This window comes from Phoxinus phoxinus (assembly GCF_949152265.1).
Source record: "Phoxinus phoxinus genome assembly, chromosome: 20".
Taxonomy (NCBI): Eukaryota; Metazoa; Chordata; class Actinopteri; order Cypriniformes; family Leuciscidae; genus Phoxinus; species Phoxinus phoxinus.
The window spans coordinates 12,285,718-12,301,042 of NC_136895.1; the positions used below are offsets into that span (position 1 = coordinate 12,285,718).

At 37.8% G+C, this 15,325-nt stretch overlaps 1 protein-coding gene across 1 annotated transcript in view; it reads right to left on the bottom strand.

Annotated features, from left to right (window-relative positions):
* The window catches only part of capn2l (calpain 2, (m/II) large subunit, like), a 62,703-nt gene that overhangs the window by 31,679 nt on the left and 15,699 nt on the right, over positions 1-15,325 (bottom strand). The window contains exons 2-20 of the mRNA XM_079592374.1: positions 11,762-11,831; positions 10,748-10,866; positions 10,262-10,395; positions 9,182-9,350; positions 8,965-9,048; positions 8,798-8,883; positions 7,740-7,814; positions 7,459-7,619; positions 6,461-6,630; positions 6,294-6,305; positions 5,952-6,163; positions 5,825-5,861; positions 5,677-5,742; positions 5,529-5,586; positions 5,187-5,251; positions 4,981-5,049; positions 4,758-4,836; positions 4,561-4,677; positions 4,420-4,478 (exon numbers count right to left, since the gene is read on the bottom strand). Of these exons, the coding sequence (XP_079448500.1) occupies positions 4,420-4,478; positions 4,561-4,677; positions 4,758-4,836; positions 4,981-5,049; positions 5,187-5,251; positions 5,529-5,586; positions 5,677-5,742; positions 5,825-5,861; positions 5,952-6,163; positions 6,294-6,305; positions 6,461-6,630; positions 7,459-7,619; positions 7,740-7,814; positions 8,798-8,883; positions 8,965-9,048; positions 9,182-9,350; positions 10,262-10,395; positions 10,748-10,866; positions 11,762-11,831 (1,842 nt within the window). The remainder of the gene's footprint in view (positions 1-4,419; positions 4,479-4,560; positions 4,678-4,757; positions 4,837-4,980; positions 5,050-5,186; positions 5,252-5,528; positions 5,587-5,676; positions 5,743-5,824; positions 5,862-5,951; positions 6,164-6,293; positions 6,306-6,460; positions 6,631-7,458; positions 7,620-7,739; positions 7,815-8,797; positions 8,884-8,964; positions 9,049-9,181; positions 9,351-10,261; positions 10,396-10,747; positions 10,867-11,761; positions 11,832-15,325) is intronic.

A 15,325-nucleotide genomic window follows, 5' to 3' on the forward strand; every position in this document is an offset into this window, starting at 1 on the left:
TCTCGGGAATCCCCAGGCCAAATCGCACCAAAATTGAATCGGATCTAGATGAGGACGAGCCCTTTCCAACAAGCTATTGTACAAGAATCGGGGTGGTCTGGTTCGGGAGTTACAGTCGATCAAAGGTCGGAGGTCTCGCGAATTTGACATTCGCGGGGGGGCGTTCCCGAGCTCCGCGAAATAGATTTCGATTAAGAGCCTGAAGAGGACCTTACCATCAAAATTTGAGCGCGCAACGACTTTCCGTTTTCGAGATATGAGTGAATTTGTACTGGGGGGGCGTGGCCACCGTTATAGTTTCGCTTTCAGGCTTCCCATTTCTCAGTGTGACACAATTGTCAATAGTAATACAACAATAGATGAATTTTGATAAAATGTGATTGTAAATGTTAAAATACTGATTTTATAAAGTCTAAATATGAAATATATAACAATATTAGGGAGTAGTATGATGAAATGACAGCAGGGGGGCAGTAGAAGACCACTTATTGGTTTAATATGCTGTTGTTCATATCATTTTCATCTTTTTTAACTGTTATAGAGGCAAATTTCGTCCGATCTCCATGAAACTTTGCATGCTTCCTCACCATGTTAGGACACTTATGCTCGGCAATTTTTGTGAAGTTCTGAGTTTTCTTTTAGGATTTATAGGCTTTTGAGTGCTTTCTGACACACCCATTTTCTAAATGACCCACTTATAGCCAACCAAATGCAAAAATTCAACTTTTTTTCGATAATTATTGATCTAGAGAGTCCAGAGAATTGTCCTAGACTGGTTTGGTTCTGATTGGGCAAAAAACCAGGGACTAGTTCGCAAAAGTAGGTTTTTAACATATTTGTGAATATTTAATAAACGGTTTGATTGACAGCAGTGGTTCTTGAGGCAAATATGTTTAGCATGAGGAGATCTATCAAATGATATACATATTGTGACGATATTTGTGACACCACGTGATTACAGAGCCTTAAAACTCGTTAGCGCCAACTAGAGTCCGATTTCTTTCAAAACTCTTACAGACCTCTAGGGCCACGAGTTGAACATGCCCACTGAGTTTCATTCTGATTGGCCTCCGTTAACCTTGTCTAATAGGTGATTCAACTACATTGGTCAATGGTGGCCATGTTTTTTGAGATACACCAATATCCTTTTACACATACATGGGGCCTTGGGCCAAGACACTGCATACCAAATTTCAAGTCAATCGGACAAACGGTCAGGTGTTTATATGTTTTTTTCTGTATTATAGCGCCACCATGTGGCCAATCGACGCGATTTTTTTTATCGTGACCTCAAATTGACCTCCTACACATGTTTACCAAGTTTGGTGAAGCTATCTCATTTACTTCTCGAGTTATAGGCATTTTAGTAAAATAGGCTCCTCCCACAACGTTAATTTTGCGCCCCTTAGCGACCGTGAATCGAAATTTCAACTTTTTTTCGATCATTATAGATCTTAAGATTCCAGAGAACATTTCTGCACTGGTTTGGTTCCGATCGGGCAAAAAACCATGGACTAGTTAGCAAAAGTAGGTTTTTGACAAAATTCAAAATGGCGGAAAATCTATCATGGCGGAAATTAAATCGGAGATATACGTTTTGTTCTCCAGGTGTCCAGCTTTCCAATGATATAAGACACTTGAGTCTAGGCCATACGGTCTAGGAGTTATGACCAGTTTCGCGCAATTGGTCGCTATAGCGCCACCTATGGGTCAATCGGGTTCATAATTTGATAACCTCTCCTCGATTTTTGTACTACCATCTGGCAAAGTTTCAAGTCTCTAGCACTTACGGTTTGGGCTGCACGATGCGTTTTACAGGAGAATAATAATAATAATAATAATAAAAATCAGTACAATTACAATAGGTTTTCAGCACTTCGTGCTTGAACACCTAATAAAAATCGGTACAATTACAATAGGTTTTCAGCACTTCGTGCTTGAACACCTAATAACGCGTGCTACATTAGGGCTGTTTACACCTGGCCACTTCATGCGTTTTCTCAGATCGGATAGCTATCTGATTTATCAAAACGATTCCATTTACACCTGGTGTGGTCGCATAAATGCGTTTTTGCAAAACGGATTTCAATCCTATCTTCAATTCTTCAAATAGTTTGCACGTTGGCTCATCTGCAGTGATGCGTGTTGCAGTCGCGTCGTCATGTCTGGCTATAACATGACATAAAGCCTATAACACGCTCTCACGTTTATTTTTTATTTTATTGCATTTTTTGGGAGGAGTACAATTAACATATGTGGTTTCCACAACCAGATGCATTTACACATGTCCAGTTTTGTCGGGAATGTGGCCCAGACCTCCTGAAGTGGTTTGAGCGATCGGATTCAAATCCGTCTCGAATGCGTTTCGGAGGGCATTTATACCTGGTCTTTTCTAGGGCTGGGTACCGAGTCTCGATAGTTTTTAGGTATCGACCGAATTGCCTCGATACTATCGAGTAGGCTATCGAAAAATGGCATGTTGTTCGGTTCCAGATTTCGATACCGCGCACATACTCATATGAGACGCGCGCGCACGCACAAACTCGACGCGCATACTTGTATGAGACGCGAGGACACACACACAAACTCTCCGCGCACATATTCATATGAGACGCGAGCACACACACACAAACTCTCCGCGCACATATTAATATGAGACGCGAGGACACACACATAATAGGCTACCTTAAAGATGTGGAAAAGTCGATCAAAAGTGTGGGTACATTTCTCCAGACTCGATGCCAACAGCGCGCGATGCAGTATTTGCGGTAAAATAATTGCTGCAAAGACCGATAAATATGATGAAGACCTTGACAGTGCACGGAGTAAACATAAGAGCAGAAAGTTGCTCCGTCTTCGACTGGTAAATAAAGAGAAACCTTGTTGATCTGACAGTGTTTATATTGCAATAAATAATAACCTACTGAATGTACACTGCCGTTCAAAAATGTGTTGGTTTACTTGGCTAGTCAGATTTTTTTTTCAGTAAGGATGCATTAAAGTTATCAAAGGTGACATTAAAACATGTGTAATGTTGCAAAATATTTCGTTTTTAAATAAATGCTTTTCTTTTGAATTTTTATTCATCAAAAAATCATGAAAAAATTTAGGCCTATCATAGTTTCCAAAATACTTTTGATACTTACTAATTAAATAATGTCAAATATAGTAAATGTATTGTTGCCATATACTAAATATTTGACTAGTCGCACGTTAATTTCTGCTTAAATACTGCATGGGATATAGCCCATTCTGCGCTCAAGCGCATGTATAATCTTGCCGCAAAAACAGACTAATGATAATAAATATGTATTTAAAAAAAACGATGCATTTTAATTGTTTATTAATAAACTCTTTTTTTCTAAATCAGTGTCCGCTGCAAACATGTCTCCATACATCTCCGCTGTAAAGTGCGCCTTTAAGAGAAATGCATACGGATTACATCAGATGATATTTGCTTTCGATTTGATTTTTTTCGTTTTTAAAAGTGGACATATCAAGCTTTATATAGATATTTTTTTCATATATTTGAGGCTAGTATGCTATATAGCCTACGATATGTTTCTGTTTTTTTTTTTGTTTTTTTTTTGACGCGCTACAGTTCACGGAGACCATGAAAGACCCTGATTGTTTTATTTTATTTTACGAAAGCAAAACGTTTTCTTGTTATTGTGAGTTTACACAAATAAAAGTATTGCGACTGATGCATTATTCTTTTCTGTATGGCCATAAAGAGAGTATTTTAAGTTGTTTCCACTGTTGATCGCATCGGCGCCTCCATGTCATGCAGTGCGCGCTACACACTCCGCACACACACTTGGTTATGCGCCTAAGAACAGCGAACAAATATCTAGGTTAATGTTAGAGTGAGCGGCGATGCCAGACGGATAATCCTCATGTTTAACAAATCAAATCAGCGCTGCGCCAGTTTGAAAAAGGCGGGCGTGCAGGAGTCTTTTAATGAACGTTTGGTGTAGGTCTAGGCATAGAGCGCAAACCAGTACAGAAGTAATAATCAATTAATGATCGGGGAGGGTCATGCCTTTTTTCACAATCATTTTGGAGGGTCATAGAAAAATGTATTGCTGGCGAAGGGAGGGTCAAGTCTTTTTTTACTATTGATCTCAAAACTCCTCCGGTGGCCCCATAAATAAATAACGAACAGTCCCTTAGAACCCTTTTGACATAAAGTGTTCTTTACGTCAAAAACCCTAGAACCTTCCTTTCTAAGAGTGTAGAGATGTGAATTAGAATTACAGTCATAAAGTAATAAAACGATAGTCTTTTTTTGGCTCATCATTTGGTTAAAATTCACCAAGATGATAACTGATCAAAAATGTTTTTCTTCACAAACATGCCATGGTTCTAGATCATTCTAGAAGCTTCACTGCGTGTCACATGACTGACAAAGACACCAACCTCCATCATGTTCAGCTCTACTGTGCCATTCTTGTCCTTGTCCAGCATTTTAAATATCTCTGCAAACGAGAATTTAGATATATAAATGCAAAATTTACATATCAGTCTTTATTCAAATGACGCTCTTTATCAGACACTCACTGAACAAGCATTCGAGACGCATAATACAGCCCACGAAGTTGTCAAAGTCGATGGTGAGATTGGATTCGCTGTAGCGCGCCACCAGGATCTGGTGTAGAGGGTTGTTTAGAGAGAAGCCTGTACAAAAAACACACCATTAAATGATAACAGAATTGCCATTTTTGGCTAAACTGTACCTTTAAGACACAAGATCTGACCTGCTTTCTCTACGGCTTCTCTCATCTCCATAGAGCTCATTGTGCCTGACTTGTCTATGTCAATTTTACAGTAAATGTCCTAAAGAAGACAAACACAGGCGGATCGCAATGTTACGACATTTTATATCAATATATATATATTTTTTTTTTTATATATAACTATCTGCCGCTTTCGAAGTTGGATTGTACAACAAATTTAAATGATAGAAGCATGAAAACATACCAGGTACATCTCAATTTTAGTCCAGAGAATTTTAAATTCAACCAAGCCCAGTTTTCCACTGCCGTCTTTCTGAGATATCAATAAAGGAAAGAATAGACTAGAACAGAGTAGAAATACATCAACCAAACGGTCTTTGCGTCATTTCGAATTATTTTAGTAAAACTGATCCGGTCCATCAAATCTTGTGCATTTATTCGAAAGGATACATCCAGTAAGTTGACCATGTTGCGACAAGTGTCCAGACTAAACCCATCAGTTTTAATGTCTTTGCCTTAAAAAGATAAAAAATTGGTCAATAATGTATACACACATATATATATATATATATTCTAACACAGCGTCTAATATATATATACCATGTATATACATTATTGACATTATTAAAATTTGAAAACAAAAATGTATTTATTGTTGTAAACTGTTTATTTATTTGATCGTTTTAAATAAATCACAAATTATCTTAATTCATTATATTACTATATAAATAAATGATTTACTATATATTTAAAAAATGTAATCTCGCCCAAAAACAGTGTCAAAAAGCTTACGTCTAGATATCACTTTGTTCAGGATATTTTGCAGCTCAAATGGTGAGATTTCAGCGTCCTTGTGGAAGGGAAAAATGATTGGATATGGTTTAGAAAAATGAATATGAACCAAAATAGCATAATTAAATCCTTGTCCTGTAATACTCACGGCCCCTGCAAGCTGTCCAAACAGATTCTTGAACCGGCTGTCAATATCACCGTCTTTCACATCAATCTGCACGATTAAAATGGAAATAATGCATGTTTGTGTCATAATGCTCTATTATATTAATTCTGAACATGGTGCAAAAATGTACCTCTGGAACCTTGCACTCGACAGGGTCATCAAGCTCTCTAAAAAACAAACACATTTCAGTGAGGAGACAGAAACTTTCATTTGGACTAATCATCTTATTATGGGCCAGAATGAATCCAGGAACTCACTGGAACTCTGCTTGTTTTTCGGAGAAGACGCGCACGCAGAAGTCTCCATCTTTGTTGGGCTCAAAGGTGGACGGGAGGATGAGATACTCGCCGGGGGGCAGACAGAAGCGAGAGCACACCTCCCGCAAGTTGACGAAGGTCTCAGAACGGGCCGCCGAGGCATGACGCACGAAGAAGTTACGATCCAGGTGGGCGTTCCTCTGCCCGACAAACTACAACACAATGTTTCAAGAAATTGGATTATTGGTGTTCATTTTTGGGTGAACTGTCTCTTTAAGAGGAACTGATGAAGACACTAGTGGAATTTGTACTGTATTTCCGGTTATTTTGTGCAGTCCATACCTCTTGAGGAACCTGTGGACAACAATAAGAGAGATATAGTTATTTATTTTATTTATTTATGTTTGTGAAATAATCAATTCTGACAGTTCTCGGCCAGAATAAGATGGAAAGTGGATCAGACTTGTGTGAGTAAACGTCCAGTGTGTAGACAGTGTTAGGCTGCTCACCTCGTAGATAGCGAAGCCAATGGTGTGCATGTCCTCTCCGGCCTTTCTCATTTTGCGACGGTTCTTCTGGATCAGTCCCACAACGAAGCTGCATCCCACTTCATTATCAGCCGGGTCGTCGTCCTCCTCCTCCAGCTTGATCAAGAACTGAGGGTTCATCCAGAACGAGTCTGCCAGGAACAAAACCAAGGTCAACCACATGGCTTTTGTTGTAATAAATGGTACTTTAAAGTATCAAAAAAAAAAAAAAAAAACTTTTTGCTAAGTATTATTTTGTTTTACATTTTATTGTTTATTTTAAACAATAAAGTTTGTTTATTTACTTTTTTGCTGTTTTTATTGAGTATCCTTTTTTTGTTTATTACATTTTTATTTAGTTGCTGAGTATCTTTTAGTTTTTTCCCCTGTTGATTTTGTTTAGTATTCTTTTTTATGTTTGCTGTTGTTTTTGTTGAATATCCTTAGTTTTGTTTCTCTCTTTTTTTTTTTGCTGTTGTTTTTGTTTAGTATACTTTTGTTTTTGTTATTGTTTTGAGCTGTTTTTATTTTTAGTAATTTTTTTGGGGGCTGTTGTTTTTGTTTGTAATTCTTTTGTTGTTTTTGTTTAGTAGTCTATTTAGCTTAGTTTATGCTGTTGTTTTAGTTGAACATCCTTTTGTTGCTGTTTGTTTAATATTCTTTTCTTTAATTTTCTTTTTGTTTCATTTTTTTGTTTCATTTTGTTTTGGTTTGTTCTTGTTTTCTTTTTAGTTGTTTTTGTTTTGTTTTTTATTTAGTTTGTTGCTGTTGTTTTAGTTGAGTATTTAGTTGAGTTTTTGTTGTTTTTTTGCTGTTGTTTTTTATATTCTTTTGTTTTCTTTTTAGTTGATTTTAAGTATTATTTTGTTTTGCTTTTTGTTGTTTTTAGTATTCTTTTTTAGTATTCTCGGAAAAAGGTTGACTTTAATATAATATAAAATGATATAATGTAATACATCAGGCAGTATTCAGTTCATTACTTGGGAAGTTCCTGCAGCCTCCAGCAGTAGATCCTTTCCTCCAGTTGCTATCAAACTTAGACAGCGCCCACTTATTGACGCTGTCATCTGACAGAGCATCAGGGGTCAGATTACAGATCTCCACTCGCGAGTAAAGACGCAGGAAATCAGAGTACGACATCCTGGAATGCAGAGATATATCTTGTCAATGATCTAAGACAGCAGAACACCTTGACTAAAGTGTAGGAAAAATGCTAAATAAAAATGTAGAAAAATAAATAAATAAAACATTTGCAGATTACCAGAACTCTCCATCTTCTGCTTTGGAGCTCAGTTTCTCACGGTCACTGTCACTGACCTGACGCCATTCTGTCGACCTATAGACCAATCACATGACCTTCAGTGAATTTGCAGGTCATTTTATAGCTAAACTGTTAAAACCAGCTTGAAAAAAAATAAATACTATTTTCTATTTATAGACAATTTCTATATACAATTGTATATATATATGTACTATAATACAATTTCTGTATACACACAGTACTGATCAAAAGATTTTTATATGTTTTTAAAAGAAGTCTCTTATTCTCACCAAGACTGCATTTATTTAATACAAAATACAGTAAAAACAGTAATATTGTGAAATATGATTACAATTTAAAATGACTGTCTTCTATTGTAATATTTTTTAAGATGTCATTTATTCTTGTGATCAAAGCTGAATTTTCAGCATCAAAATTAACAGCAAATTTTCATTTGTCAGTGAACTATCCCTTTAATATTTGAGGGGAAACTATGAAACGTGTTTTTCAGGATGATTTGATGAATAGAAAGATCAAAAAAGCAGCATTTATTTTAATCTTACTGTCAATTGTGATAAATTGAATGCATCTTTGCTTATTAAAATATTAATTTCATTTTATTTTTTTGTATTATACAATATACTGTATAATACAATATATATATATATATATATATATATTATACAAAAATCATTTTAAATTTTGAACGAGTCAAGTGTAAATAGGTTAAGTATGTTATGGTCTGTTGATTTAGTTGTTTAGCTTTATTGAGTGGTTAGGTGTACACTGCGTGACAAGGAGGATGGGCTGCCCTGAACCTGTTCTTCCAACACCTGAGGGCACAAGGGCTTTAAACAGAGTTCCCATAGCAACTCAGGTCTCTCCCATAGTAAACATGTCCAAAAGGAACCACAGGTAGGTGTGGTTACTTTCCGCAACACCAACCTGCATAACCTCTTTTCCTCAGACGGATTCCAGAGTTATAGATTTGTGTGCTAGCTAATCAATTTGCAGACATGTCACATTGTGTGTTTTGAAGCCAACACCGGTTTACACACCCATCACTCCAGGGTCCGGTCCACTCCACCTGCCCCCAGGGGTTCCTGATCCGGACCAGTTTGGTTAACTCGCCACTGTACTCCACCTGTGCAGACACCGGGCAACATTTAATGGTCTATGCAAACCAATGACATAGAAATGCTTAAAAATACTCCTCAACACCGACCTCTTCGGCTCCTGTAAGCGAGTAGGCGTGTCCTTTGACCAGCTTCTGACTAGTAATCGCCTCTGAATCTGCAGAGTCTGTAATCTAAAGTAAACGGAAACAAAACAGAACCGGTTACGCATGATTTTTAGTTACAGTGCACTGACAGTTACATAACAGATCCGGTTACAAACTGCTAATAATTACAAAGGTTACACATAAATATGAAGTTTCTCACATCAATTGAGCAGCCCAGCAGTGAGCCCCAGCTCAAAGCCTTCTGGATGGTTTTGAAGAGATTGGGACTTGCTTTCGCCAGTTCGTGGACCTCAGCGATGCCTCCGGTGAAATCCTCAAATCCCTCTGTGGTGGTGCCACCAGAGAGAGCTTCATAGCTGCCGTTCAGCCTGGGGACAAGGAAGTCATTTTTCGCTATTATTTCTGGGGGAAGTCTACTCCATTTAGTCATGCTACACTCTTAAAAATACCATTACCATTTTTGGTTTCCAAAATAACCTTTCAGTGACAAGTTCTTAAAAAACATTTTTCTAAGGCCCTGTTTGCACTTGGTATTAAGATGCATTTCGGTCGATCGGATCACAAGTAGACGAGGGAGACGCATTCCCGTGAAGTGGTCTCTTTTGTCCACTTCTGTCCTGATTTCTTCGAAGAGAGGGTCTATGGCCGGGTAAATGTATGGGCTTTTTCAGATCTTTCAATCTAATGGACGAAATAAGCTTGCGCAATTCACACATGAACGCAAAAGGAGAAGACGGAAAACATACGGAGCTTTCATTTCGGCTCTGACAGCCGCAAGCCCACGCCGAACGCTGAGTGTGTGTTGTTAGATATCAGGAATGGTGAGAGAACATTGTGCTTGGAACGTTTTTCATCTTCAAACCAAACTTGGGTCTCCAGACGACAAGTTTAAATCCCGTCTGGCTAGCGCGCTTCCCATAATGTTAACGCATTAGGTCAGTAGGAGGTCTTTTGTGGCGTTTTCACTTCCTCTGGAATTGGTTGAAAGTGGACAGAACGTTTTAGACTCCGCTTACACCTGTATTTAGTGTCGTCCATTTGTGATCCGATCGACCAAAATGCATCTTAATACCAGGTGTAAACATGGCCTAAGTACAAAAAATGATTTGAATAGTCTAAAGAACATATTTTCCACTATAAAGAACCTTTTGTGGAATGGAATGGAAAGGTTCCATGGATATTAAAGGTTCTTCATGAAATGAAGAACCTTTATTTTCAAGAGTGTAAATGAGTTTGAGGCTTTGACTTTTAATCTACAGAGCGGTTACAAAACACTCACTTTGCATAGGCCTTTTCCAGCAGAGCGCTCCAAAACTCAGAGCCCTCGGCGGAGTGGACGAACAGCAGCTCTCCTTGTCTTGCAGGCAGACGGTCGTCAATGACCACGTCCACCCATTCACCGTACTGCCAGAACTGAAGAGACAATGGACACACTTGACAAACGTCTTCATGGAATATGTCAGTTAGATATAATGTATGGTAACAAATAACCTCTCTTTTTAAGAGAGAAATGTGTAGCTTAATAAGGAGAGAGCGCAAAATAATGATTAAAAAATACCTTTACTTTAAGATCAGAAGACAATTTCTCATAAATAACAACAATATTAATACTGCAAAGTGAAAATAAATGAATCAATTGGAAAATAAATCATGTACATTATATATTAGGTCAAAAAGGAAACGATAATTAAAAATTGGTTCAGGATGTCAGCTAGACGTAATATTTTTTGGTTTGTTTGCTTTTATGTGACGAGAGGCTATTAACCTGAAAATGAAATATTCCAGCGTAGTCTCCGTCAAAACTCTGGCCAGATGGGACGACGCGGCCGAACACGTCCTGGTTCAGGGTAAGAGAAGCGATGGCAGCTAGAAGCCAACAGTCACCTGGAAAACCAAATGTGATATCATTTTGCGTTCAAAACTAAATGAGTTGAACTAAATGAACTATAGCATGTTATCTGCAATTCACTATTGTAAGCAAAACTTATTTCGACATGCTTCGATATCATTGGTTAACCGTACATTCCTATCGACCGAAGCATTTTGTTGTTCTCCCATGCATCGGGACAACACCCATCCTATTATTCCTGCTCCTCCTACACACTTTGCAAACTCATTTGCATCACAGACGTTTTCTTTATAGCAAGTACGTGGCATAAATTCAGCAAATGCTGCATGATTGCAATTCTTATCAGCGCCAAATATACTGCCAAATCAGTATTTCAGATACAGTGGAAAACTGTAGGGTCATGTTTGTATGTGAGAAAACCGTGGCGTTTGATCCAAGATAGGAAAAAAAAAGCACAAAAGTGTTTGGGTTGTATGGAATGAAGCAGGTTTGACTGGGTGTGTTTATGTGTTTGTTTGGGATTTAGAGTTGCAACCTAGTCAAAAAGGTTTTGCTTTTTCCATATTCTACAATAATAATTATTTTCCCTTCCACATATTCTAATTAGCCTGGTAGTCATTTTCATTTCAGAATAGCTCTTTAGGAAGATATGCGATTAATACAATTCCCAGATATGAGGAAATGGACAATGTAATAATACAAAATACTGTAAAAAAAAAAGGGATCATATTGAATTAGTGTGTTAAAAAAACGGGGTGTTTCCCTGTGCAAATCTGATGATTTTTAAACTCCCCCAACCAGAAATAAAAGCTTTTGTGTCTTCTGATGGCCATTCTAAATGGGCAGTTCTATACATGCTCTTTTGTTATCAACATTTCTAAAGTTTCAGCAGCTCAACAATGGGATAATATTACAGGTAAAGGGACTCACCCAAAGCACCCTGGCAGATGTCAGTTCTGGTCGCTCCTCCACTAATGAACGTTGGGTTGGACGTCAGTTGCTGGATGACAAAACATGCATTCCAAAAACATGAATCACAGGTTTACCTTAACAAGAGATGAGTTAAGTGCTGAATCAACATGATCAAACACATGGCGCTTTCCATACAATAGGATGCAAAATAGGGCCAAGTAATGGGGTTGAAAATGTAGCTTAAATAACATAGAACTCAGAAGGAGCTAGATATTTTGTGGTCATTTTAATATTTGCTTGTAGTGACAGGGTTCAGTCAACTCTGAAATGCATGGAATTGATTTGATCTTCCCGCCCTTGGAAGGGTTCAAAAGATATTTCTTCTTGGGGGTTACAAAGTTTCATTTTCTGTAACAGGGGAAATGCAGGACAGGGTTGAACAATGAGCTTAAATAACACATAACTCAGTAGGAGCTAGAGATTTTGTGGTCATTTTATTGATTTGTAGTTACTGATTAATCTATATTTAACATAAGAAACATGTTTCTGAGTAACAGGGTTGAATGGTTGAGCAGTCAGTCAACACTGAAATTTGTGTAAAATTTGATGATGAAAAATTATTTTATCTTTCCATCATTGGAAGGGTCCAAATGATGTCTTCTTGGGCATTTAAATGTTAAGTTAGATGTTTTATAATGGGAGTAATGCAGTAACAGGGTTGCAAAATGAGCTTATAATTCAGTAGGAGCTAGAGATGGTTATTTTGTTGGTGTGTAGTTATTGATTAACATATATTTACCTTGAAGAAAAATATTTGATTGATATTTTTTTATTACAATAACATGAGTAACAGGGTCAAATTGTTAAGCAGTCAACTCTGAAATTTGTGTAAAAATTGACAATGAAAATTAGATTATTTTGTCCCTTCTGCCAAATGATGTTTCTTATTTTATGATTTCAATAAATGTTACATGTTCTATAATAGGGGGCAAGTCATAACAGGGTTGAAAATGTTGGCTTCAAAAAATTAAATTAGCTTATTATATAAGTTGTTTTCATTTTAATTATCACACATTTGTTACGATTTTTCTTATAACACTGAATATCAGTCCAAAAGTTTCAAAATTATTATATTTTTGTAGGTATGATTTGAATTGTTAGATACCATCAAGGTCAAAGACCTCTGATGGACAAGCTAATTTTCACGCTGGGTTTTATATAAATAATAAATAGTAATACTATTAAATGTAATAGTTTTAACAACACAAATATGGGAGTTTTCTTAAAGGAACACTTCACCCATTTGCATTAGACTTTGTATCTTTAGAAGCCCAGTCACATTTTCGAATGGTCATGGTTTATTCCCTTATTTTCCCCTGAGATGGGAGAAATAAGGATTTAAGTGTTCCACTTCCTGCTTTTTATGACGCAAAAATCGTCATTTTGCGTCATAAAAAGCAGGAAGTCAAATTTCTTTGAATAAGGGTAAGACTACAAACACTAGCTCATCATTTATCCAGTAGAAGGCGCTGTTCCGCATGTTTTCAACCCGCCCATTGAGGGATCTCACTCACAGAATGTACATATAGTGTCAGCCATTCTTTATTTGGAAGCTATAAGCTAACAGATTCTTGTTCTGTGGAGAAAGCTGAGTAGTAGCGGTGACCATCCTCTTTTTTCCGGACATGTCCGGCCGTCGAGATCGTCCAAAATGTCCGGGATTCGGCTTTTGCTTTCTGCAGTCGCATTCATAGTTTACATGCACACCTTTTGTTTCAATCTAACTGAATTCATTCCGATCGGTGAATCTGAATGTAGTGTTTACATGAACGCTAAACAAGTGATCGTTTGATGTGCGTTTTAACATTGCTAGGAAAATTCCCGCTCCTTCATGAGAGATACGAGACCGGTGCATCTCACAGGCGCCGGCGCCGCTCATCAGTAATCACGCCACCGGGCTCGCATCGTTCTCCGCGGCCGTCAGTCTCGTTCCTGCTCGTCACAGTAAACATGAGGAATGGCGACTGAAGAACGCAAAAGCCGAATCCTGGACATTTTGGGCGACATCAAAATACTGGGCAGACTCACGGAGACTCACTAGTAGCATAGCCTTGTTGTTTACTGCGATCTCTTACCGGTAGGCGTGGCCTCCTAGGGCAGCGAAGCAAGTGCATTCTGGGAGTTGTTGTCTTTCATCCCCATAAGCCAAAAATACATTTTCTGGCTTTTCTCAGTCTAGAAGGCTCCAAATTCAAAAATAATTTCACATTTCTTCTACATAAATGACCCATTTTAAATACACATTCATCTCTCCAGAGGTGAAGTGTTCCTTTAAGTAGCCTATATAGACACAAAAGTGTATTTGTGGAAAGTGACAAGTGCATCTTGTTTTCTTTAATAGCCAGAGTGCTCAAGAAATCTCAAAGGTTTTCTAATTTCTCACTCATACCCTACAACAGTATAAGTAATAATAAGTAAATATAGCTGCAAGCAGCAATCACCGGGGCCAAGCGCAAGCAAGACGACAAGACATGCCAAAGTGGCTGGGAGTGTGAGACCCACTGCAGCAAGGAGCAATTGAAGACATTTAAAGATGAATTTTGGCACAATGATTGATACATTAATTATCACTTTCGACCAATAGGTGGCGCAGTTACGAAACTGATGTGATGTGGTCAGAGTGAAGTGACAATGACACATACAAAGTTTGGTGTCAATATGTCAAGGCATTGCAGATATAAAGCCTGAATAGTCATTTTGGCATCATGCCTCAACTTTGCCGCTGCGGTATACGAAAACGGTTTTGTCTATCGACACGCAATCCATAACTTTTACTCGGCACGGTCTGGAGATGACACGATCCGATTTTGGTGAAAATCGGACGTTCGGTCTAGGAGGAGGTTGAAAAAGTAGGTTTTAAAAGAAAATAAAGATGGCGGACAGGAAGTTTGACCGACTATGGCAAAATTGGTATCTATGTTTTCAGCATAACCCAAGGAATCTATTGAGATCAGTGTCATTACTATAGGCAAATTTATTCAAAAGTTATTAGCATTTTTGGAAATTTCATTATAACTTTTGACCAAAAGGTGGCGCTGTCTCATAATCTTTTGAGTACCTTTAGGGCCTTGTACTGATGACCCATACTGAGTTTCGTAACGATACGTTCATGCGTTCATAAAATACAGCATTTTAGCACATAATTCAAAATGGCCGACAGCCAAAATGGCCGATATGGGAAAATTGGATATCACTCAACTCAGCATGACGCCCTGAATCTAACGAGACCACTTTTGTGATTTTTGGACAAACCGTTCAGAAGTTATAAGCAAAAACATCAATTCTTCATATCTCCGGACCAGTAGGTGGCGCTGCGCCGAAACGCAGCTTGTAGCCTCAAGTCATGCTTGTGATGATATGTACCAAATTTGGTCTGAATCCGATAAAGCGTTGTGGAGATACAGCCTTACGTCTGTTTTTGCAAGCGCTACGTAAAATTTATTTGCGCGGTATTCGAGAACGGTTATTCGAATCAACTTGATTTCCATAACTTTTTGTCGACATCGTCTGGAGATGATCTGG